This window comes from Esox lucius, chromosome 1 (assembly GCF_011004845.1).
Source record: "Esox lucius isolate fEsoLuc1 chromosome 1, fEsoLuc1.pri, whole genome shotgun sequence".
Classification (NCBI taxonomy): domain Eukaryota; kingdom Metazoa; phylum Chordata; class Actinopteri; order Esociformes; family Esocidae; genus Esox; species Esox lucius.
The window spans coordinates 19947626-19973554 of record NC_047569.1 but is presented as its reverse complement, the minus strand read 5'-3'; the positions used below and the strand labels follow the sequence as shown (position 1 = coordinate 19973554).

The following is a 25929-nucleotide window of genomic DNA, read 5'->3' as shown; positions in this document are numbered from 1 at the left end:
AACATCCCTTAGACTTGGTTGGCCATTGTCTCATGCATTGTCGCTTACGCATACCACAAATTATTTTTCTATGTTCAGATGAAAAACAAAAAAATATAGTATATGTAGCGGCATCAAAGAAAATCTCCACTAAGGGCAGAATTAAGTAGCATCAGACAACGTCTCGCCAACATGTGACGTCATATACAAAACGCGACCTTGTGTAAGGAAAGACCACAATGGGTCTGTTACTATTATTTCGAGTAATATCAAGAGCTTTACTCCTGTAAATTAATAAAAGCCTTTCAATGAATTCAACAGCAATAGCAGTCGATTTAGCTGGCCAGCTTGGCTTTGTTGTAGACGATCAGAAAATAAGAGTTCTTCCCCACCCCCTATTTCCTCTGCTGTGGCGGAAGTAACTCGTATTGCTGAGGCCTCATCCTTCCAATGGCGACTGAAAACAAGCTGAATAGAAAGCGGGAGCAACCGTGGAGGGGGTCAGAGCCGTGTAACCGAAATTAAATAAATATATCATACTCTCACTAGTCATCAAGTTAGTTTAAAATTGTACACCCACCAAAGCGCGGCCGATTCAATGGCCAAAAATCGGAATATTTCGCTCCTTGAATCGGGTAAGGCGCATTTAGTTCCCCGATGCATTGCTTGAATTAGTAAATTCATCTTGATTTAATCGATATGTAATTGTGGTTACTATTTTCGTCTATACATTTACAGAGCTATATTACCTAATTTCGCGATATCTAACAACGGGTCCATGTCGGAGAGCGGCTGAGGTGAGGTACCTTGTTGACAGAAATGTTTACTATTCAAAATTGTTCTTATAGGTAGTTAAACTAAAACACCTATTTAAAAAAAATCTATTGCAGGTTCTAGTGAGCGAACTAGAAGAATACCAGGTGTGTATTCGGCAACAGCGGCGTTCTGCCGTCGGTGCATGTAACTATCCTGCTTGATCTGTAACGTAGAACTTGACTCGACTTTTAATGTTTCCCCGACGGTCTCACTCGTTTGACATCACACGTTTTTACAAACTTAATTTCTGGATGAATTATTTGCTGCTTCAGTATTTTCGAATGCTACGCTAATATACATATTTTTGGTAGCTTTTACCCTGCAGATTGGACTGGCAAGGAAATGAACATCCAAGATCTTACGAAGATTTGGTAAGTCCATAATAATCTACCGGTATAAATGTGAACTCATTGTCGAGTATCTGTTATTGTTGAATGACAGCCATGTGTCCATGCGTGGGCCATTTACCTAGTCTTTGTTCTGATTTAGTCGTTGTGGCATTCTTGCTAAATAATGACATGATTTTAAATTCTACCGAAATGTAGGAGGACGTATGTAAATAATGTCTGTCTGGGTAGCTTACCACAGTATAGTATTGTTATAGAAACAATTTGATGGACCGTTTATTAAATGTTTCTGTTGTACAGTACTGCAGATAGGGTGGGGACTCTGGTCCTGGCTACGTCAGGACACCCTTGTTGACCAATCCACGTCCTAGAAAGGCTGTCGTTGCGATAGTTTCCTTGTGACCTGTGTTGTGATTCGTTGGTTAAGGAATGTGTTTTACATAAAATGTTCAGCCCACAAAGAATACAGCACACTGGTGGAATGAGATCCGATGTACAAACGAAGCCAATGAAACAAAGTTATGTCAGAACTGCCCCCATATCTGGACATTTACGTTACTATTTCTGTAAAGACAAATATTTTTGCCCCTAGGGAAAGAATACAATTTGATTTACGGTGTATTGTGCTCGCTCACTGCCTATGTACTGAAATATAGGCACAACTATTATGACCTAGCAATTAGAAACCAGGTGATGTGAGTCCTGAATGTTTATTGACTGAAAGCTGTAAAATATCTGACCATGGGCATGACCAAATCATATTGTTAATGCTTTCATATTATTGTAAGTTTTACAATAATTTGCAATATATCTAATAGACCACACATTGTTTGTATCAACACCATTTGTATTGCATTGTGCATACTTCAATCCAGAATAACATGCCCGAATAACAAAAGTTTTAACTCTTAACTGCTTTTTGCTACTGCCTTTGTCTTCTGCATGCTTGGTAGCCAAGCCACAGCAGCCATTTTGGAATGCATTAAACAAAGGGCTTGATTGGCTCACTTGTGCATTTTTTTTAAATGTCCATTGTGGTTATCTTACCTGGTATGGGGGGATATATCAAATGCTAACAGTGTAGTTTTAAAAATATTACATTAGACAGATGCCAAACTTCTGTTGGGATCATTGGAAAGATTTTGCCCCCTAAAGGCACTGCAGTCTCGCAGTGCAGATGTGTCGGTTGTGGTCAGGAGTTCAAATCCAGACTACTGCATACTGGCAAAGCCCAGGGTCCCTTGTTGCCTTCTTCCTGTTGTAGTGGGTCAGGACCTACAATAAGGTTTATCTTGCAACAGTGAAAGCTGGATGCGTTTTCTGCTGATTTTCAACACTGTTTGGTCCCATAGGTTGCCGCCAACAGACACATTGCACCTGACCATTTGCTGCAGATCTGTAGGCAGATTGGGCCAATTCTGGACAAAGAGGTGCCATCATGTGTTCCAGGCATACATTCCCTACTGGGAACTGGGAGGCAGTCCATACTCCAAACATCAAAAGGTGAAGAACTTTGAGCTTCCTTTTTTATGTACACAGCTGTAATTGTATGTTTTTTGCACTAAATTACATCAAATTGTATATGACTAAATTGCTTATGTCTTTCTGCCTTTTCCAGGTTATGTCAGTGTTCGAAGGAAAGGCTCATCATTTGCTGCCCTGCACAGAGGGAGACCACCAGAGATGCCTTTGACCTGCAAGAATCCTCCAAATCTAGGTTGGTATTGTTCACACAATGATTGGAATGTTTTTTTTTTTTTCATTTATGTTGATATTGTCAATCCCTGCTTGGCTGTTGAGCCATTATGATGGGGATAAGATCTCTGCAGTTACACACTGATATCATTTCTTTAGTGTTGTACAGCGACCTCAAAGTATTTAGGTAGTGAAACATTTATAGTTCCTTTGGCTCTATAATAACTATGGTGGGTATGTGCCAAATGTGTTGTCATTTAAAATGCTTTAACCTAAAGTCCCCTTAAATTAAATTGGACAGTATGCCCTTTAATCCCATAGTGGTATTATTTCAAATCATTTTAAAGTTCTGAAATACACAGCAAAAAAAAAAGTATCCATGTTGTTTGAAGATAAAAGGTGAATCGTTTAGCAAATCAATATGACACTTTACAAAACCTTTGTAAGCTGGATGACTAAAAGTATGTGTAATTGTGCTTTCACTAATTTCCTTGTTGCTAAAAATCACAGTACACTCAAGTAATTGTCCAGTCCATGCTGTTTGAAAATAGATATTCAGTAGTTTAGGGATATTCAGTAGTTTATTTTATATAACTGTCCCAAAATATATTTTCTACAGCTTTTGTTGCCTGGATGACCAAAGGTCATGATGTTTTCTTACAGTGAACAGTTGTTGGTGTAATTTAGCAAACCTCTGCAAGGTGGCAGCAAATGAAGGTTACTGTTATTAACAGCAAATCAAGTATTTTTAAATCTTAGTGTTTTGTTCTTCGCAGTGTATGTGTACAGAGGAAGGGAGCTAACAGGTACGCAGCGGTTCAGCACTGTGAACCCTGTGAGCAACTATCAGCGCATTCGGCTGCACAGGAGGATTCTGGGTCATCTTTCTGCAGTCTACTGCATCGCTTTTGATCGAACTGGTCTCAGGATTTTCACTGTGAGTTGTTGTCAATTTCTTGGGGAAATCATGGTAGGTGGATATCTGAGGCTCATCACTGATCTTCTGTTGTCAAACCCAATTTCAAGGGCTCAGACGACTGTTTGGTGAAGATATGGTCTTCATTTGACGGAAGACTTCATTCCACCCTCCGAGGACATTCTGCTGAGATCTCAGACTTGGCTGTCAGCTTTGAGAATACCTTGATAGCAGCTGGCAGCTGTGACAAAACCATCCGAGTTTGGTGCCTTCGTACCTGCGCCCCTATGGCTGTCCTACTGGGGCACAGTGGATCCATTACCTCTTTACAGGTAAGGTGCTTCCGTATCCCTCCTACAGTCATGTTCTGTTTATTTGACTGTCTTGTTAGCTGGGGTTATGCATATGTAATTTAATGCTGTCCACAGTTTTGCCAATATAGGACACCACGGAATGACCACCACACTTATCTAGCCCACAGTTTATATAGATGGATCTGTATTACCACTGCATCTCACAGTGGACCACTGGTCTGATTGCTCTGTGTTGTCGATGTCTCTTGGTGTAGGTTTTGGTGCCGTGTGTATATAGACCAGCTTTAACATGTTCAATTATGTCTGTTGTCAGTTCTCACCATTTGCCAAGGGCTCAAAGAGATACCTGGTGTCCACTGGAACTGATGCAACCATCTGCTTTTGGCAGTGGGATGTCAATAACATACATTTTAGGTGAGTTCCATCTACTGGTCATTTGATAAAGATAATACTTGCATCCTTACAATGACATAAATACTCTAAAATAAATACTCTCCCTAAAGTGATCGCCCACACAAGTTTACAGAGAGGCCCAGACCGGGAGTTCAGATGGTGTGCTCATCATTCAGTCCAGGTGAGAATGTCAGGATACTAGTTTAGTGTAAAGAAATGCTGTACACTTTTAATTGGATTTCTACAAATAAACATACAGTGCCCATTACAGTGGTCATAGCTGACACGTAGTATTCATCCAGCTTTTTACCAATTCCACACATTATTTCAGCATGGGTATAAAGAGGCTCTGAACCAAATTGGGAAATATTTATAGTTTTGTTTTATAAAATATTTTAGGTGGCATGTTCTTAGCGACGGGAAGTACTGATGATGTCATCAGAATATATTACCTGGGAGGTGGGAACCCTGAAAAAACATCAGAGCTTCATGAACACACGGTAAGGCTTTAATGAGCAGATGAACAATCACATAAGGGTTTCTTCCAAAATAAAGGAAACACCAACATTCTCTTAATGAGGCGTTTGGCCATCAAAAGCTCCCAGAAGGGTGGTTCAACATAGGTTCTATGTGTCTGGAACTATTAGGATGGTTGCCAGAAGCAGTTCAGCTAACATGAAAAATACAGTCATTTTGTACTGTAGAAAGAATGGGCAGAACATGAGTTGATTATAATAAATGGAATTCACAAGAACCGCTGAAGTTTTGCCCTCCAGCTTAGAGGAGCAGAAAAATATGGCCGATCTCTAGCTTGGTAACATTCAGTGAAAATTGTGCTTTTGCTCTAGTTGACATCTTTTACTCAGTCAAGGCATGTTTGGTAACCACTGGCTTTCATGCTTTGCTTAAACCAATTGTCTAGTTAGACCTGTAAGTTAGGTGGTGTGGCTTGCATAAATATTTTTCAGGCAAGCATTTAGCAATTTAGTTATTTTTACATACTAGTTTCAAAATGGTGCAATAAACAAATCTATTCAGGCATGTAAGCCAAAAATGCTTGTTGATGAAAATATCAGGCAGTTTATGGCTGATGGTGTTTCACTGCTATATAAGTTTTGTTTTGTAAAGGCAGTCAGTTTGAGGTTGAGCAGATGCAGAATTGATGATGCAGGCAGAAAGAAAATTCAGCCAGACAGTAGACCGGCTGCAGCTCCTATTCAGGCATGCCTTCTCCACCTCCTCTGTATTGGTTGACTGGATTGTAACCTAGCAAATTATATTGGGTACAGGTCTCGTCTTTGAGTCAGCTATGGCATATTGCAAGTTGAGCAGTCTTTGTTAGTGTCAAACAATCACTGAGATTGCTATGGTGGGATGTTAATGTATTGCTTTCAGTATACTTTGTCACCCACTAAAGTGTTTCCAATATTTTGGCAGAAAACTAGCAGCGATAAGCTGAACACAAAGAAAGAATGACTTCATAAAACACAATTTCATCCATTCAAGCTTAAATCTACTACAATGCCTACACTGCTGTAATACTGTATTCAGTGTTGCCAATATCTGCTCTAATTTATAGGACAAGGTCGACAGCATTCAGTTTTGCCACTCAGAAGAAAGGTATGTGATTGGTCTAAGTTCAGCCCAGCAGCTTTACATTATGACTTAAGGAATATCTAAACCAAATGTTATGGTTTTGCCCTTTCGTAGGTTTGTGAGTGGCAGTCGCGATGGCACAGCACGGATCTGGAGGCTGACTCAGCGTCAGCAGTGGAGGAGCCTTCTGCTGAACATGAATGCCATTTTACCAGGGTAAAGAATGAACAGCTTGATTGCATCGTTGCATATACCTGCGCTGGCATATACATGCTTATATGTATGTTTTCCCTCAGCTCAGAACAATCAAATGATGAGGATAGCTTCTTCAAGCCCAAGGTCACCATGGTAGCGTGGGATCGTCATGACAACACGGTCATCACAGCGGTCAACAACCATCTCCTCAAAGTGTGGAACTCCTACACGGGCCAGCTGCTACATATCCTCAAAGTAGGGGCAACCACATTCTTACACTCCATTTTGGTGAATATTACGGAGGACATTTTTATCTGGCATAGATACATTTAGATTGTATCTATAGTCCTAACAATATTCCTAGATTCTTGGGTTACAAGTATATTATAGCATTTCTACTGTTTCGTCCTTGCTACTGTGTGTTACTGTAAACGTTCTGTTCTGGAGCATTTCCTACGTTTTTGGCAAGTGACTTAGTAAAATAGTCATCAGTGATCTGACTCTAGCTGTGTGATGTGCTTTCAGGGCCATGAGGATGAAGTGTTTGTCCTGGAGCCCCATCCATCAGATCCCAGGATCATGCTGTCTGCTGGCCACGATGGAAACCTCTTCATCTGGGACATTGTCCGGGGCACAAAGACTACTCATTACTTCAACATGGTAAGGAAGAAACTAGTCAGGTGTTAGATTTGTCCTATGTATGAGTTGATGTTTCTTGTTGTATTCAAACTCCATGAGACACATCCGTGGAAGAGCCATCACTGAAGACTTACAGCAACAACAGTTCTCTAACTTGGGTGCTATCTTGATGTTTGTCCCCATAACAGATTGAGGGCCAGGGTCATGGTGCTGTCTTTGATTGCAAGTTTACTCCAGATGGCCAGCGCTTTGCCTGCACAGACTCCCATGGCCACTTACTCATTTTCGGCTTTGGGAGTTCCAAGCCATATGAGAAGGTAATGATGGTGCTCCTACAAGGAAGTGTTTATTTTTTTAAATTTTATTTATTTAATCAAGATTGTGTCTGTCTGTCTGTCTAGCTTCCAGATCAGGTGTTTTTCCACACTGATTACCGGCCACTGATCCGGGATGCCAACGGTTTTGTATTGGATGAGCAGACCCAACAGGCACCCCATCTCATGCCCCCTCCCTTCCTAGTAGATGTGGATGGGAACCCTCATCCCCCTAGATACCAGCGGCTGGTCCCTGGAAGGGAGAACATTGCAGATGAACACCTGGTGCCTCAATTGGGATATGTTGCCACAAGTATGAAACCTATACCTGCCTGCTTAGAACTGACATATGTTTTTTTTTTTTTCTTTTCTGTTTTTGCCAGACCACGTAAGCGCAGCCAGCATAGAACAGCAAATGTCTCTTACTGACTGACTGACTACTCTTTGTTAAATAGTGTAGTGGTTAGAGACATGGACTATGGAACAACAGGTCCCGCGTTCGACTCCCATCACCGTCAAAACACATTATGTCTTAGGATCTGTTAAGGACAGACAAACTTTGCTGGCTACAACCTTCTGCAGCTATGTTATAGGAAGCCTAAATTAAAACAGTTCTGCTGGATATTAGGATTTGTTCAGGATAGACAAATACTTCGCTGGCTACACGATTCTCTTGTCTTTTCACTTGACGAAAAAGTCAGTTATTGTCACTTATATTGATAGTTATTGTATCCATATAATTCCCAAATGGCTAAAAAGCTGTTAAAATGGCCAGTGGCAAAACCTCATAGATGCTATTTGGGGTGGAGGTAAACTTAAAAGGGAAACATTAGTCAGTTTAACACAATGCTTAGTGGTGTCTAGCTAAATATTCAAATAAATATCAGGAGGTTAGACCCGGATTCACCTCCAGGGAGGGCAACAGCAATCAACTCACTTTTTTGTGGGCCGGCTGAACTAGGCTTGCCTAGTATTTATTTGACTAGTATTACTAATACTACATTCAAATTCAGTTTGAGCACACATACATTTTGTTTGCCCAGTGCAACTACCATCTGTGTCAGTGGGTGTAGTGCTTAATTTGTATATCGGGAGGTCCCAGAACATATTGGGGCTTCTGAGAGGACTGGAGCTGGTGGGTTTGGAGGTACTGGAACGATAATAGCATTTTGACTACTTGGCAGGAAAAACTAATCTGTCAAGCTGGTCTAATTTTGGTGCAAGCCAGCAATTTTATTATTTTACTTTTTTCCCTTCCAGTATAGTTTTTGTTTGCGACATCTTGTAAAGTAACCTAGTCAAAGAAGTTAGCTAGTAGGAAATCTAAATAACTTTAACTAGCAACTGTATATTGAACTAAGTGAATGCTATCCACAGTTTCCATGTGCATCTCTTTTCTTCAATCAAATGTGTTGGCCTCGTTCAAATGGGCCCTGCAGTTAGAAATGCAGGTTCCTATTCAGCTGTCATAATGGATTGGAACCAAGTTGGGACAGAATTACACGTGGGCTGGCAGGCTACAGCAGCGGGAGTGCCATTTTGACAGCCAACTACAAGCTGAAAAAATGCATTACGTTTTTTCTGCAGGTTCCTTGTTCCTCGGTTTTAGCTCATTGCTGGCTAGTTGATAATCATGTATTTACATGCACAACTGAGGGAGCACCGCCTGCCTGTTCATGGTCAATTGATCAAGACTGGCATGTTACCTAATGTTAGAGCACGACTGTGGTGTTGACATATTTGCAATATTTCCCTGAACATTTTGTGGCTTTAACTGATACTTTCTAGTGATCTATAGTTGAGCTCTTCCTTCTGCCTGTAAACACATTTCAGTTCAAAAGTGAATATGATAACAAATTGCTTTTTTGCATATAGCATTACTGTAGTTCTGACTGGCTATGGTGGACAGGTCTTTGTTAGTTTTAAAACTGACACTTTTATTCAGTTATTATTTGTGCATACTGATCTACTTTCCCACTTTTCATTGCTTTAGAATATCCACAAATGTCTTACAATGTCGGGGAATAACATAGAGTATCATAAGTTTGAAAACATGAAGTTTATCATGCCCACACTTGAGAGAATTTTTAAAGGTGTATCAAATAATCCTGTGCAGTGTGCTTGAACATATTTAGCTAAAAGTTAAAGATTTTGGAAATGCTGTCTGTTTTCACTTTCAGACTCTTAACCCTCCCGCACTGTTGTCCCTCTTAGGTGATGGCGAGGTGATGGAGCAGGTGATCAGTCAGCTCACCACGGACCATGAGGAGGCCACAGCCCAACGCAGTGTTCTGGACAACGCCATCAGACAGCTGCAAGAGCAGCAGGACAGACAGAGCAGACAAGGAGCAGCTGCGCCAGCAGAGGTCCAAGTACAGGGCCCGGCATTTCCAACGCCCAGCACCCCACGCAGAGGTACCCGACACACTGTCATTATTATGATGTGTAGTACCATGTGGCAGCACGGCCTTGGGCATGATTTGGCTCAAGTTCCCAAATGCATCATCAACTGCACACAGATTAACCAACGTACATGGAAAAACATGTATATTCTCGCTGGTTGTACAAGTGATTGGGTCCGGGACAATCCGTAAGGTCGTTTTCCTTGCCCTCCCCTTTTTCCACCAGTGTCGGTGAATGAGCGCGGTGCAGCTGACATGCAGTCGTCCCCTAACGTGGGTCTGCGGCGCAGTGGACAGGTGGAGGGAGTGAGACAGATGCACCAGAATGCCCCTCGCAGTCAGATTGCCACAGAGAGGGACTTGCAAGCCTGGAGACGCAGGGTTGTGGTGCCTGAGCTCTCATCCAGCTTGTACAGGTGAGACCGAGGGCTGATCGTCTACATGGTTGTTGGGGCCGGGACCGTACCAGGCTGGTTTGGGGACGGTATGACCAGTGATGTTTGCTGTTATCGGGAATGTAAATCTGTGCTTCCTTATGGAATAAGGACGTATTAAGAAATTCCACTAATTTTTAACAAGGCACAGCTATTCATTAAAATGTATTCCAAGTGACTAATGAGTCTGGTTGAGAAAATGCTAAGAAGGTGGAAAGCTGTCTTCAAGGCAAAGGGTGTATTTTGATTTGTTTAACATTTGGTTGCTACATGATTCCATGTGTTTCATAGTTTGATGTCTTCACTATTATCAGCAACCAACGCTCCTGTGATTTAGTGGCACGTTGTTTGCTAATACAAGTTTATTTATAAAGCCCCTTTTACAATTGTATTGGCACATCTGAAACTGTGCTGGTTAAAGAAGCAATAAAACTGGCCTTCAGACTAGTTCAAAATGTCCAGAAACAAGGAACTTCTGAAACTCATCAGTCTATTCTTGTTCTGAGAAATTAAGGCTTTTCCATGCAAGATATTGCCAAGAATCTGAAGATCTCATACAACAATGTATACTACTGCCTTCACAGAACTGAACAAACTGGGTCTAACCAGAATAGAAAGAAGTGGGAGGCCCTGGGGCACAACTGAGCAAGAGGACAAATACATTAGTGTCTAGTTTCAGGAGAACGTTTTTTGTTTCTGGACATTCTGAGTCCCAAATGCTGATGCTGAAGATACTGAACTAGTCTACTGTAGTATAATTGTAAGTTACATTTGTAAATGTACCAATGTCTGGTATTGCGGTCAAATCTACCAACGCTGTAACCTGTTGTTCCTATTGGGCTGTCATTTAAATTAAATATCTTTTAATAAAACAATACATCTGTATATTTGTAGCTGCCAGGATAAATTCCGAATTGCGAAAGGAGAGGATGAGATAGCCTTATACAATGCAAAGAAACGACGTGTGACATACGGCAGTTGTAGAGTAAGTAAAAATGTTTTCTCATAACAAAATCTTGACTAAAGTGTTTGTACAGTGTTCTGATGTTTTTCCTACATTACGTATGCTTTTACTCCCAGGACGATTCAGATGATGAACTACCTTGTGTTAAACGAGCACAGTACCGCAAAAAACAAAAAACCTTCCAGCAGGGCAGAGATGGTGTTGTGGAGGAATTCATTGAGTTCTCTTGTGAAGAAGGAGAGGAGACTGCATCATCAGAGGTCAATTCTACAAACCATTGTGATAAGACTTGTTTTTGGCATGTCCCTATGATAATATCAAGCTTTTTAGAATATTGTTGAAAGTGATATATCTTGATCTTGTTCACCTCCTCTGCATATTTCCAATTTGGTGGGACATTAGAAGGACATTAGAATTTGTCTTAGCCTTTTTGTGAAATTGATGACTAATATTATCTTTAATCTTAGGACCATGACATGGAAGGCAGTGAACTAGATTCCTCCAATGAGGAAGAGGAATGGAGAAGTGACAGCTCAAGGTACAGAATGTTTTCTTTTGAGTTCCTGCTTTGTTGTTTCCTTGTTTATATGCTAACCTAGTGTTGCCCATGGCAGCCACTCATCCAGTGAATACTCCGACTGGACTGCAGACGCTGGAATCAACCTGCAGCCCTCAAGTACCCTTTCATCACGGAAACGAGTTCGCCGCCAGCTCAGCAGCTCAGAGGAGGAAGATAACATAGACGAGGAGAAGCAGCAAAGTGATGAGGAAGAACGACCTACTCAAACGAGCAAGCAGAAATCCCAAAAGACCAAATGCAAGACACCCAAGGTTAGCCTCCTTGCAAGTGCTTGTGTCTTGCTCTGGGTTTATACAAAGTCATTTTATTTTGATTTCCTCATTGAATGTTGAATCAGTCTTCATTTTCATTGCTTTCACTTAGCGGCCTAAAGCCAGGCCATCGATCAACAGAGAAGTGTCCAATGAGTTCAGACCCTCAGCATGGATCACTGATGTAATTCCCAGGAAGTCTCCCTTCGTACCACAAATGGGTGATGAGGTTTGTAACTGGAGCATGTGGCGTTCATACTGTGTTGCAGGGTTGCGGTCGCTTCCATTTGGAGTTAAATTTCAGTCAAATCAGAAAGTGAACTGTTTTCCAAAATAGTATTTGAAGGGGTCATGCATTTAAATTTTCAGTGTACTTCCAGAATTTAATTTCAATTGAGCCCAATCCTGCCCTCTTTTGTTCATGCATGTCTCTGGGCTCTGAATACAGTTTATTTCTCTCTCAGGTGATATATTTCCGCCAGGGTCATGAGGCATATGTGGAAGCAGTGAGCCGAAACAACTTGTACCCCATTAACATGGAGAAACAGCCCTGGAGGAAGATGGAGCTGAGGGTAAGAACTTCACATCCACTCTGCTCCAACCTAAAATAACTGATGCAATAGAAAAGGGCTTTGTTATAGCTGTTAAAAAGGTTGTTTTTAAAGCAACAATATGTGGTTTCTGCATGGTGATATCAGAATTTCCATAATATAACAGCAGTGATGGTGTTATTGTTTTGCAATATTGCAAAACAATATTTGCAATATTTACCACACAGATGTTATTTTTGGGTGCGCTCGAAAGCACTTCCTATAATGCAGACTTTCCATTGGACAGCAGATGCTGGATTGGCTTCTGTTGTCAAATGTGAAAGCTCCGCCCTCCCCCTCTTCCATCGGCATCGCTAAGAAACGTGTTCACGTCTTTGAAGCTCATTGACAACCAGACAACCAGTGATCAACCAGGGCAAGAGAACTCCCTCTAATTCCTGTCGCTTAAATTCTACACGGTTAACTCCTATGACAAACAAGCACTTCATAGTGTAGAACAAAATTGCCATCTATATGCCTATGAAATAGCTTTAAGACATCGCATAAATTCAGCTTTTTAATCAAAAGTGAACGTACAACAATAACTTGTGTGTGAAGAGTAGGATGTACAGTTGGTTGGAGTTTGAACTGTTGTTGCTGCAATTCACCAACTTCCACATGGAGAATAAATTATACACATTGTTAAATGGCTTATGTATAATATAAAATGTTGGTTAGAAGGCATTGAGGAATACAATTCTTTGCCATCTCTCTACAGGACCAAGAGTTTGTTAAAATAACTGGGATCAAGTATGAAGTATGCCCTCCGACACTGTGTCGCCTGAAACTCACCCTCATTGACCATGGCACTGGAAAAATCACAGAGAAATCATTTTATGTCAAGTAAGTAATGAAAAAACAATTAATTTGTCTAACAATCGATCGGTGTACATTTTCAGACATTGCCAAAAACATTTATTGACTTGTGTACATCTTTCCTCAGATACCATGACATGCCAGATGTGATTGACTTCCTTGTGCTTCGACAGAGTTATGATGAAGCACGCAATAGAGTCTGGCGGCCAAGTAGGTTCAGATTTTACACTTGTGGAAATGGGCTTATATGTGACAAACAGAATAAATTAAAATTATTTCATCACCATGTTAGCAATTGAGAGAAAACCCTTTGGAGATACTTAATAACCTTAATCACATGTTAAGCTGTTGATTTTTTTCAAAAATTACATCTGGAAATACTCTGGATACATTCAGTAAAGAATATGGATATTCAGGGACTTAATAATGATCTTCTATAGCTTTCATTAAAATAATTTCAAAGCGCTTGGAAAGAATAAATGAGCATTATCAACATTGTGTCCAGAGTCAGGTAGCCATCAACATTTGTTCTCTATTCAAAGTGTCTTAATGGTGCCTTGCGATCCGCACTGTCTGACTGCAACTTCTCCAGAGTGTTTGACACAGCCTTGTACAAGATGGAGTTTAAGTGACAGTTTAAAGGGATCCACATTGCTTAAGCCAAGGGAGGGGTTTGTCAACAAATGATTGCAGTCAACCATTGGTAGGCAGGCAGGACAGTTTACTCTCCATTCATGACATCCTAGACCTGCACCACGACATCCTAGAACCGCACCACGACATCCGGCAACTTTTCTGTAGCCATTGTCTCAGTCTTGTACAAGATTAAGTTATTTGTTCCCACTCACTCAGTAATGGTAGCCTGCTTCAAACATGTGTGTTCTCGGACTCTTTGTCATGCATTGTTGCTGGAAAAACCCATTAGGAAGCCATTAAATAACCCAGAAGGTGTTAATCTAAATGCAAACTAAGAACTTTTACACTTAAGTCATAAACCATAAACCGATGTGGATCGCAATTACTATACCTATTTAGCTACTGAAAACCATAAGACAAAATATAAGAGCCTAACAAAATAAAAATGTAACAACAAAAAAATGTACAGGAGCTCTCTGCCTATGCACAGTCACTGCATGCCATGCATCTGACCAATATGTTTGGTTATTTGCAACATAAGTAAAAACTATTTGAACAGATTAGGTGAGAATTAATTGGTGTTCCAAGTGGCCACAGACCTGTCCAAACTGTACAGTTTCTGTATAATTTTAATTTACTTACTCAAGGAACCTTTTAAATATCAGGTGCTTCTTCAAGGTAATCTTTACTATAGATTCTATAGTGTAATACTGTACGTTACAGCATTCCAGTTGAAGCTTTCATTTTCAACCCCTGTATGGGAAGATGGGTTGAGTGTGTAAGGTTAATAATACATTTCTCCTCTGGGGCTTCTCTCACTATTCCATTGTCCACATTAGATGAATGAGCCCAAATGTAAATACATAATTTTCTGCATCTTCTCTGCATATAATGGTAATATTCCACACTACAGATGACCGATTCCGGTCAGTAATAGATGATGCCTGGTGGTTTGGGACCATTGTTTGTCAGGAACCTTATCAGCCTGAATATCCTGACAGTCATTTCCAGTGCTTCAAAGTCCGGTGAGAATGTACAAAAGTGCTACTTTAATTGTGCCTGCAAGGCTGCAAACCAGTGAAAATAGAACCAAACAGTTAATGTCTTCTAAAGTGGATTGGATGCTTCTAACATCTGTGCGTTTGCTTTATTACTAGATGGGATAATGGTGAAACTGAGAAGCTAAGTCCTTGGGACGTGGAAGCTATTCCAGAGGATGGTAATTTAACACACATGTTACTAATTGGAAATCCAAGGTCTTTAGGAGTGTAGTACGATTCAAGTAAATGGTTGGTTAATAGTTTGCTTTCACTCTACAGCCCAGCAACCAGAACATATAGGTGGAGGGGTTCCGGTGACCGGTGACGAGATGAGAGAGGTCATGTATAAACCCGAGACAGGAGAGTGGGGTGAGAGGACCAGAGATGACGAGTGCGAACGCATCATAGCAGGCATTGACCAACTCATCGCAGTTGGTAAGCACACTCACTTTACTGCCTTTTGGTAATACTTCCTCCTTAGATGGCTGGATGCTACTCTTATTTCACTCTTATTTCCTTGGCAGATATTGTAGCTCCATTCTCTGGCCCGGTGGACATAGTTCAATACCCAACCTACTGCACAGTGATAGCCTACCCTACAGACCTGGGCACCATCAGACTGAGACTGATGAATAGGTTCTATAGGCGCCTGTCGGCTTTAGTGTGGGATGCGAGATACATAGTGCACAATGCCCGGACCTTCAATGAGCCACGGAGCAAGATAGCCCATTCAGCGAAACTTATCACAGATGTCCTTCTGAAATTCATCAAGTGAGTGGTCCAAAAGATAGTTTTAATGTATTCGGATAAATGAATCCGGATTGACTTTTGTTGGTTTTGTATTTTGTCAGTCAACCTAGCTGTACAGATATCATGGAGATCTATAATTCCATTGAAGACATGGACTGTACTGATGATGAGGTAAATAAGAGTTTCATGATAGAAAATCATTCAAACCTGGCTGTGTCACTTATATTGATTTTAAATGCCTTTCCCAGGACCTAGATGTGGCCCCAGGCCCTTCTTCTGGACACAGACTGCGCCAGGTAAGTAGTGAAAGATGTTTTATTTGCTATTGAGATAAGGGGCTGGAATGTTATATTTGTGTATCTTCTTTCTCCCCAGCGCTCTGTGGAGACGGTGCCTGACCGAGACTCGTGGAAGGGTCAGTGCAAACGTCTGATGAACTATATCTTTGAGTGTGAGGACTCGGAGCCCTTCAGAAAGCCTGTGGATCCTTCCATGTATCCCGTAAGAAAACAGTCTAAGATATGTTCTAGTGATTCTGGCCTTGACAGAACTGCTGATCTAATGTGGGATCCGGGGGGCGGGCGGGCGGGCTTGCGAGCAAGCGAGCTCAGGTAAAAATTAAGAGACCACTGCAAAAAGAGTATTTATTTGTAGAAAATAACAACTGGTCAACATAACCAAGAAAATATATTCATTGTTATCAGACCTCAAATAATGCAAAGAAAACAAATTCATATTCATTTTTCAACAACGAAATACTAATGTTTTAACTTAGGAAGAGTTCAGAAATCAATATTTGGTGGAATAACCTGATATTTAATCACAGCTTTCATGCGTCTTGGCATGCACCAGTCAGTCACATTGCTGTTGGGTGACTTTATGCCACTCCTGGCCCAAAGATTCAAGTAGCTCTGCGTTGTTTTATGGCTTGTGACCATCCATCTTTCTCTTGATCAAATTCCAGAGGTTTTCAATCTGGAGATTGGGCTGGCCATAACAGGGTCTTGATCTGGTGGTCCTCCATCCGCACATTGATTGACCTGGCTGGGGATGCTTCAGCCTTGCTGATGCATCCCCAGGTCATCAACGATCCTCCACCAAATTTCACAGTGGGTCTAACCATTAGACGACCAGGGGTTGGACAAAGCTGAAAATTTGACTCGTCAGAGAAGATGACCTCACTCCATTCCTCTACGGTCCAATCATTATGTTCTTTTGCAAACTTCAGTCTGGCTCTTCTTTGCTTCTCATTGATGAAGTGCTTTTTTCTAGCTTTGTATGACTTCAGCCCTGCCCCTAGGACCGTTTTGAACCGTCCTCACCGTGCACTTCACCCCAGCTGCCTTTTTGTAGGTCACTTGATGTCATCCTATGGTTGTTGAGTGACATTCGAATGAGTTGACGTCATCTCAGTCAGTGGACGGTTGTTTTCGCCCTCTGCCAGACTGTAGCTTTGTTGTCCCCAATGTCTGTTGCTTGACCTTGTTCTTATGAACCGCCGTCTTTGACATTTTCAGGATGGAACCTGATGCTCACTGTATCCATCTGCCAGTAAAGCCAGAATTGAACCCTTCTTTCCCTCATTCAAAGCTTGTCTTTTCAACTATTTTGCCATGCTGAATAGTTCTTTTTTGTTCAAATTACCTTTAAGGTACTATTTGCACTGTTTTTGCCATCCAGCTGTTCCTATTGCAAGAGGATAGTGATGACCACAGCAGTGGTTTTTATACTTTTCCTCTTTAAATTAGATTTGCCTCTGGTAATCACCTAATCAGTACCTCATTAAGTAAAAAAAATAAATGATAAATTAGGAATTGTCTGCTGTTTTCCAGAGCTGTGTTTATGTATGTATATGTATAAAGATCATCAGAAAATAGATTTGCATATGATATGAGACATGAGCGCTGATACAAGCAATTGCTGTTTACATAAATACAGCTCAGGAAAAATAAAGAGACGACTGCACCTTTTTCTTTCCTTTCCAAATGTTGAAAAGGTTTTGAGTGAGGAACCGAAGCATTCAATTTGCAGTGGTCTCTTAATTTGAACCCTTCTATTCCTCACTGAAAACCTTCCTTTTTGACTTTTTTGGAAAGGAAAGAAAAAGGTGCAGTGGGCTCACATTTTCCGGAGTTGTATGATGCAACGCCCATCATTACTTTTTAATAAATTATCAAAATATTAGCTAATATAAATATCATTATCATCTTTTCATGAAGATGCTGCCTTATTTGACATAAAAGCATGAAAATCAAATAGTTGAGTTAATATATTTATGGTAACATACGGCACAATACAATACTTGCACTAGTTGGTTGACTTGCTTCTTGTGTGTCACTGCTAGCAAGCGCTTAGGCAGGCATAGTTAACATGACACTTACTGTTGACAAGCCATGTCCATTTCCGTATTCACAGACTACAGTATGTCATGGATGTAGTCCGTGAACGGTTTCTCCCTTCACAACATGATAGGGAGTCGTAAATAGTTTTTCATTTTGGCTACGTGCCCCCTCATTCATTTGGGACAGGCAGATGTTCATTGGTGCAGCCGCAGGATTGTCAACAGCCCGTTTGGCCACTAGACACGTGACATGCTGCAGGGACTTCAGAGCAGGTTTTCGGTTGTTGTTCGTTCCCTTCATAAACTACCCTGCTTTACCAGGTGTCCTTTGCCATAATCGTTTTTGACCCATGGAACCTGTTCTTAACACAAAAACAAAAATGATCTTGTACGATACTATATTTGGGTCCTGCTCTAGAATGCACTGTGAACTATGGTTGGACAAAACGGCCATTTAATATTATTGGTCAAAAAGATGACACTGGTACTATACCACTCAGAGGGAACAAGTGCGAGAACAAGTGAAAATCAAAACAGGAAGAGTTACAAAGATGACAAGCAAACGGTTTAATACGATACTATGAATGTAATTGGGGAAATTGAGCACTGGCCAGTGTCTGTCTTTGTCTACTGGCCCGACGTTAGGTCTTACCTGCCCCGGGCCAGTGGGCCTTCGTTAATGTTGAACCCTGCCTAGTGTCTTACATCTGTTTGCAGGACTACCTTAGCATCATTGATACGCCCATGGACTTTGGGTCGGTAAAGGAGACCCTTGAGGAGGACCACTATGAAAACCCAATGGAGCTCTGCAAAGACACACGTCTGATATTTGCCAACGCTAAAGCCTACACGCCAAACAAGCGCTCAAAGGTATTTCCGTTTTTCCAACCATATACGTAATTCCAATACAATACTAACATTCCTAAATCTAAAAGTACGATTCTGCATTCGTATATTGGGTTGATTCTTTAACAACCGCTTGAAATCTGGCCATGTTCTGGATGGTCGTCAGTCTAGTGGCTAGGACCTGATGCCAAGTTGCTGTGCCCTACAGATTTATATCTCATCTGTCCCCAGATCTACAGTATGACACTGCGGCTCTCTGCATTTTTTGAAGAGCGAATAAGAACAATAATATCGGAATATAAAACCGCCATCAAGAGCAGTGAGAAGCTCCGCCGCAGCCAGAGGTTCCGAAAGAAGCTTCAGCATCAGGAGTCTGCAGAACCCAGCGGTGACATCATAAGGTATGATGTCACCACTTTTACAGCTGACACAACTACTTAGGAGTAATCTGTTATCTCCTGCCTATGCAGCAGCTTCTCTTTCTTGGGTCCACAGAAAACATAACTTAAAACTGATACTGTCCCACAAATGTGAATTACAACAATACAACTGAAAGTGGTGTTTTTGTAGATTGTATCGGTGTGTTTCTTTCATCACATTCCTCATGGTACCTTCGAAATGTTGTTTTATTGATCTTATGCATGGTTATGTAAGCAGTTTTTATTATTTTATTTTTAAATATTGTGTAGACAAGGTGGACTTAATTACAGTGGTATTTTTTAATAAAAAAATGTAGAGAAGAGGTCACTATTGTCAACCTGCAACCAAAATATTGTTGTAAAATACGCTTTTATTTTTGGTTCTCATGGGGTGCAATAGTTGGACTATGCTCATATGGCATTTCTAAGTCAATTTCAAGAAGTGCTACTGTAGACATTTGCAGTATACAAACCGTTTATATGTCCATAAATGTATGTTGAAACTGATCCCATCTTTAAAGAACCTACAGCACTTATTGTATTCTTATTTGTCCTCAGTCAAAAGAGAGCTGCTCTGAAAACTCAGGAAAAAGTAGAAACGGCTTCAATAACCAAATCTACCTCAGCCGAAGTGGCTGCTTCTGAGAGAGCCAAAAGGAGGAGCCAAAGCAGTGACAGCTCAAGCCACAGTTCCTCCGTAGCCTCTTCTGGGTCAGACTCTGAGAGTGAGAGTGAGTTATCGATGAGTGACTCTGAAGAGGAGAAATTCCCAGGTTCCTCACGGCACCATATCAGCAGAGAGACCAGAGGAAACGGAAGAGTCACCAGAAATAATAGGGCAAAGAAACAAAAGAAAAAAGGTCAGGATTTCACATCATTCTGACAGACAGCAGCCTGCCAAACATTGCTTAATGTCTGCTGACCCTTTAATCAAATGCCTGTTTTATATCAGTTGCTCAGAGTGACAGTGAAGAGGAAGAAGAGTCATCCCATGAGGGTGAGGAGAGTGAGGACGGTGGGAAGTCTTTCAACTCGTCTTCTCGATTCCCCAGCAGGGGCCAGAACACCAGGCTGACCAGAAACAGTGCTGCTGCCCATAGGAAACATAACATACGGCCAGGTAAACACCATTGTACCAGAGCTGGGAAATGGAGAGGTAACTAAAGCAAGAACAGGTCCTCTATATGTCTTTTACAGAGGAAGAAAAGTTAGAAACAGCTGCCCTAATGGTCAAGGAAGGACTGAAAACTCTCTTTTGCAGGGCCAATTTTTTATTTAGTTATTATATAACTGTCTGTGTGTGTCTGTGTGTGTCTGTGTGCGTCTGTGTGTGTCTGTGTACGGCCAGGGTGGGGTGCCCCAATGAATGGTCAGAGCAGAACATCTAGACGTGAGAGGTGGCGTGGTAGTGACTCTGAGTTATCACCATCAGATGGTTCGGAGACTTACAGGGAGGCTGAGGAGGAGAATGTGGGCCGCAGGACTCTAAAAAGAAAGACCGCCCGGGCAGCCGTCAACAAGATGAAGCTTCTGAAAGTCTCTGAGGAAGACTATGATTCAGCCTCTGAGGAAGAGGACAAACAAAGCAGAAAAAGCAGCAGCCATGTGACCCGGCTCAGCAAACGCACTGCCCTAATCCAGAGCAGCTCTGAATCAGATGATCAGTCAGCACAGAGTAAGCACACAATGACAGTTTAAATTGGTTTGGATCCATTGTTGTTCAATGGTTTACTGTACCGGGGCAACGAAAGGGCCATGACTTCAGAACCGATTTAAACACTGCTGGATAATGTGCTTTATCTTTCCTAGGTTCTAAAAAAGACAAGGATTCATCAGGTGATTCAGGGAACAACGAGGACAGTATTGAGAGTGCAGCTTCCTCCTATTATTGCCATAAGAATGGAGAGAGTAAGAGCTCCAGGACAAGCAGACCAGCTGCAGGGACAGAGGACAAAGGTAAATGCTACATGCATGCTGCAAATTAATTCAGTCATGACACATTTTTGCCTTTACTATATGTTCATAGATTTCTGATGCAGTGTTGATGTTTGTACTTATATTTCAGATTTGTCTTATGTTAATGGACACAGCACAAAACGTCAAAAGACTGACAGTAACTCAGAGAAAGAGCATGAAGATGGTGGAGAAGAGGAAGTTGCTCTTGTGACTCAGTCTTCCAGAAGTATTGAAACAGCTGCTGTGAGCAAAAGTAGATCTTACAGTGATGTGGAAGAAGAGAATTCTGGAAAATGCAATCATCTGGAAAGCTCAGAAGAGGATGACGGAAACCACATTGCCCAAAGACACCCTCACCAAAATGGGAGAAAGGTGAAGAAAGAACATAAAGACTCTGAGAAAAAATTTAAATTATCATCAAAAAGCCAAGAACAAACATCTGCCTCAACCCACAAAAAGGATAGTGCTGAATCAGAGGAAATCACTGAAACTCCAAAGAGATCAAGCTCTCGGAAGAAAAGACAGAAGTGTGAAGAAGATGAGGAGGACGGGCAGGAGGAAGACTACAATGAAGCAGACAGCGACCTCTCAGATGAAGAATCTCAGGGAGAATCTTTGAAAAAACATCAGTTACGAAACAGGAACAAGCTCAAAAGACAGTTTCACAAAGAGTGTGCTTCAGAGAGTGAAGAGGATGATGTACCAAATAGGAGAGCAAGGAGGAAACCACACACTTTCTCAGAGGAAGAATCTGATGGGGAGGTGAAACATCACCCTAGCAGACGAATTTGCCTTCGAGCCCAACCGCAAAAAAAATACATCAATGAAGACTCTGAGGACTCGAACTCTGAGTTGCAAGGCAGCCTCAAGAATGTGAAGAGCAATGGTGCCTTGAATAAAGATGGACGTCAACGCGAAAGAAGGAAAGCCTCAACTAATTCAAAATCGTTTTCTTCCAAGAGAAAGCGCATTTACACGTCAGACTCTGAAGACAACCCAGATGAAAAGAAACATTGCATGCCCACGCCTGACAGCAACTGTGAAGATAAGGACACAAAAAGACCCAACACCAAACATCCCAAAAAAGCATCTCGATCGAAGTCTGAAGACCCGGAAAGTAATGGGCAGGAAGATGAGGAGATGGAGCGTCCCAGAGAGAAGAGAACGTTGGTGCGACAGAAGCGCAAGCGCAAGGAAAGCTGCAGCAGCAGCAGTGCCCACAGTTCTTCCTCTGAAAGCGAGGAGGAAGAGTCATCTGCCTCTGAGAATTCCTCTGCCAGCTCAGGGTCCCAAAGCAGTCCAAAGCCAAGGAGCCACAAGAGGGTGTCAAGGGTCAGTGAAAGGGGTGCTGCCCGCCATGCTCAAAATCGAAGGGATGCTTCTGAAGCAGACAGTGATGAATCGTACAGGATACCTCAGAGAGGAGCCCGCGGAACACGTATAAAGACCCGAAACCGTGGCAAACGGACAGTGACATATCATCACGACAGTGAATGAAGGGCTAAGCAAAGCAAACTTAGTCAGAGACTGAGAGTAACTGGAGACATTGAAGACACTTGATTGCATTATGGTATTAGCACTGGAGCCCTTTCGTGAGGAAATGCTGTGAATCTGTTTCATTCAGGGATATTTATATTTTCTATGAAAAAAGTTTATAAAATGTATGAATACAAGCATTTGAACAGCTGGTTTTCACATATTTACAAAACCACCCCCAATTTTGCTTGTGATTTGGCCAGCTAAATTACCGTTTGGGGGGAGATTTGTCAGCTTGGGTGCTATCTTAATATACCTCTGTTTAATCGAGTACTTTGCTGGCTTGCACTTAAAAAAGTTCAAATAAAATAAAAAAAACACTGTAAAGAGGTATTTCATACACTAGTTTTGCATTAGAAACTCAGGGGTCAACTAAGTTTACTGCAGTCTCAGACAATTATTTTGTAAAACTGAGGCAAATAATTCAAGGATGGCAGTTTCAGTCCAAGCACATAATCACTGAAACAAAACAAATCAGCTTCACCTTTCATTGACTTCAACACTCTTTTGTAATTTCACATTAATGATACTTTACTATTTTGTGAGATGACTTGTTGATATGAGCCAAAATGTACAAATTTGAATTCCTAATTTTAATTTTGTCATTTATTTCTTTGTTTATATTTGGATTATTTTGTGTTCTAGTCATGGAATGAGGTGTAAATATGTGATTGAGAATTACTTATGTTGTATGGTTTATGAGGATCACTATTGCAAACAAATGCTTACAGTGCTGTGAAAAAGTATTTGCCCCTTCCATTTCAGTTTATGTTCAGATATTTAAGGATGTTTACATCTGAAAAATAAACACTTAACATTTTTGGAATGGTGTAGTCATGTTCAGATCTAGATTGATATCACATTCCCCCAGAGTGATGTGAGATTGACATTTACAGGAGGTTATTGGTTGTAGTTATTACAGGTGGTCCTTCTGGTTGTGTAAGGAGGCAAATACTTTTTCCCAGGGGCATTGGGTGTTGCATAACTTTGTTTATTAAATAAATGAATTAAGTACCTAAATGTTTGTTCAATCAGATTCTCTTCATCTGATATTACCCTTTTGTTGTAGATCTGATGACTAAGTGGCAAATATGCAAAAATAGAGAAAATCAGAGAGGGAAAATACTTTTTTGCTGCACTGTATTTCAATTTGAGCATACATTTTTCTTTTGAATGACATTACAATGCATTGTCTTACCACATGTCACAAATTGGTACCTTTTTGCCAAGTATGGGAAACAAACTACTTGTGCAAAATGCTGTGATTTCTCATATTGGGAAGACATTTTAGTGTTGTTTTGTTACGCATACGCTCAGTATTAAATTTCTTTTCAGAGATAACAAACTGCATTAAATATTTCCAACTGACATGCTTTAGTTTTGCGTGTTGCGGGGGGGATCAGGTCTTGAACTAGTATTGCATAGAAATGTTTAATGTTTTTCATACACTTTAATAAAATGGATTTCACAGGAAAAGGTTACTCAGTACAGTTTAGGAGTGCCAGATGGTTGTTTTCTGGTTAAATAAAGACATAATTCAAAGCTTGCTTTGTGTTATTAATTTAATGCCATGTTATTCCAACAATTAATACATACCCGATTCTGCTTTATGGACCAATAGTTTACACCTTTTCAAAGATTTTACTGAGTTAATGTAAGGATATCAGTCAATTAAACATTTGTGCACTTGAAGGGAATAATCTATGTACATGGAAAATGTCCGAGCTCTTATTTCAGCTCATAAAACATGGGACAAACACTTTACAAGTTGGTTAATTTAGTAAGCTCTCAATGAGGTTGTCTCATTCAGTAAATGTCCATCCATCCTAAATCCTTTGTCCTTCATGATCTAGAATTCTTCAAGTGATTAAGTGGTTGAGATGTCAAATTTACCCCTATGCACTTGAGGAAATTAAGATGATTAGTATAAACAAAATGGAGAAACTCATCTAGTTTATCAAATGGCAAGATGGAGTTATTACCATATGACAAAAACTTGTCCAATCCTTTCAGATTTCCAAGTACATGTGTTGTATGGCTTAGAAATTGATTTGGAAACATTTTGAGTTCTGAAATCTTGCACGCCATTAAATCAATAAAATGTTTTATACAACTAACATTTTATTGTTATTGCTTTTCACATTTGGGTGATAGTCATGAAACAATAATCTGGCTGTGTTCAAAATGGTTAAAACCAATGTTTTCAGAAGTAAAAGGTGATTATGGGATTAATAATTTATCGCTTATGTCAAAGGTTAAAAGGGTTAATTTCCAGTCTTCACAGTTGTCTTTTATGGAGTTTTTTTTAAAAATGAGGTTGACCCAGGATGTTTGGGTAATAAAAGTGATTTATGTACATGTTTTCATAGGTATATGATGTTTTTTTAAATGCATTTCTCACAGGGGGGAGATGAGCCTGGGAAAGGTAGAGGTTTGATCAAGCTGGTCTGCTCAGAGGAAGGAGGCTGGTCAAGGGGGGTCTGGGTGATGGGTAGGTCAAGAGAGGTTTGGTTTTAGGGATCTTGGGGCAGGGAGTGTGTGTCATAAATAAGGTTTGTGTTTTCTCTTGGCCAAAGCTGAACTTAGCTTTTTAATTCCTATTTGGTTTTTTAAAGCTCTTTGCTTCAAGTGACTCCCTAACAACAATTATAATGTTGGGGTTGTTGGGGTTCTCAAGGTAGGGGAGGGGTGATGTGTAAGCTTGAGTGGAAGACTTTGCCTCTAAAGTGAAGCTGTTTTCAAGAATGCCCGTCTCACGGAGGTTGGAAGGGTTCATGAGGCTGCCTGGGATGTGTGTCTGGTAACTAGGATTTAAACTAAAAATAAGAGGTCGGTTTTCTCTTTTTGGGTTAGCCCTTAAAGATTAAGTTAGCCTCTTAATTTTCACTAGATTGTATATTTTTTTTTTTAGATCTTTGCTTCAAGTGACTGCATAAGAACAATATTGGCCCTGTGGTGGCCCTGACTTTCAGAAATATGTGACGCACCAAAGAAGCGCAGGGGGTTATCATGTGGGCTGTGTTTCTTAGGAATTGGTGATGGGGGCTTTGGCCTTCTCAGAGGAAGGTGGGTTGGTCAAGGGGGTTCAGTGTGACGGGTAAGGGAAGGGCTGGTCATGGGTTTTATCAGGTTGCCTTTGGATGTGTGTGTGTGTGGGTGCGTAT

At 40.9% G+C, this 25929-nt stretch overlaps 1 protein-coding gene across 3 annotated transcripts; it reads left to right on the top strand.

The window, feature by feature from the left end:
• Positions 1-274: 274 nt before the first annotated feature.
• On the top strand, positions 275-24311 carry brwd1 (bromodomain and WD repeat domain containing 1). 3 transcript variants are annotated; one of them, XM_020048012.2, is made up of 41 exons: positions 302-614; positions 718-776; positions 870-899; positions 1107-1166; positions 2495-2645; positions 2761-2859; positions 3614-3774; positions 3864-4085; positions 4381-4481; positions 4571-4641; positions 4860-4960; positions 6040-6080; positions 6171-6272; positions 6353-6506; positions 6777-6911; positions 7079-7207; positions 7292-7517; positions 9419-9619; positions 9833-10022; positions 10935-11025; positions 11121-11264; positions 11472-11542; positions 11619-11835; positions 11948-12064; positions 12300-12407; positions 13144-13268; positions 13369-13451; positions 14791-14902; positions 15035-15096; positions 15197-15352; positions 15442-15688; positions 15769-15838; positions 15916-15963; positions 16043-16168; positions 18726-18878; positions 19086-19255; positions 19832-20133; positions 20226-20393; positions 20622-20948; positions 21083-21229; positions 21339-24311. In XM_020048012.2, exons 1-41 carry the CDS (start codon positions 578-580, stop codon positions 22724-22726), a joined length of 6702 nt encoding a protein of 2233 aa, XP_019903571.2. In that variant the 5' UTR covers positions 302-577; the 3' UTR covers positions 22727-24311. The 3 variants fall into 3 exon arrangements, with proteins under 3 accessions (XP_034147335.1, XP_019903571.2, XP_010884066.2); XM_010885764.4 differs by having other exon boundaries at positions 305-614; positions 20706-20948; XM_034291444.1 differs by lacking the exons at positions 20622-20948; positions 21083-21229; positions 21339-24311 and having other exon boundaries at positions 275-614; positions 19832-20132; positions 20224-20346.
• Positions 24312-25929: the final 1618 nt, after the last annotated feature.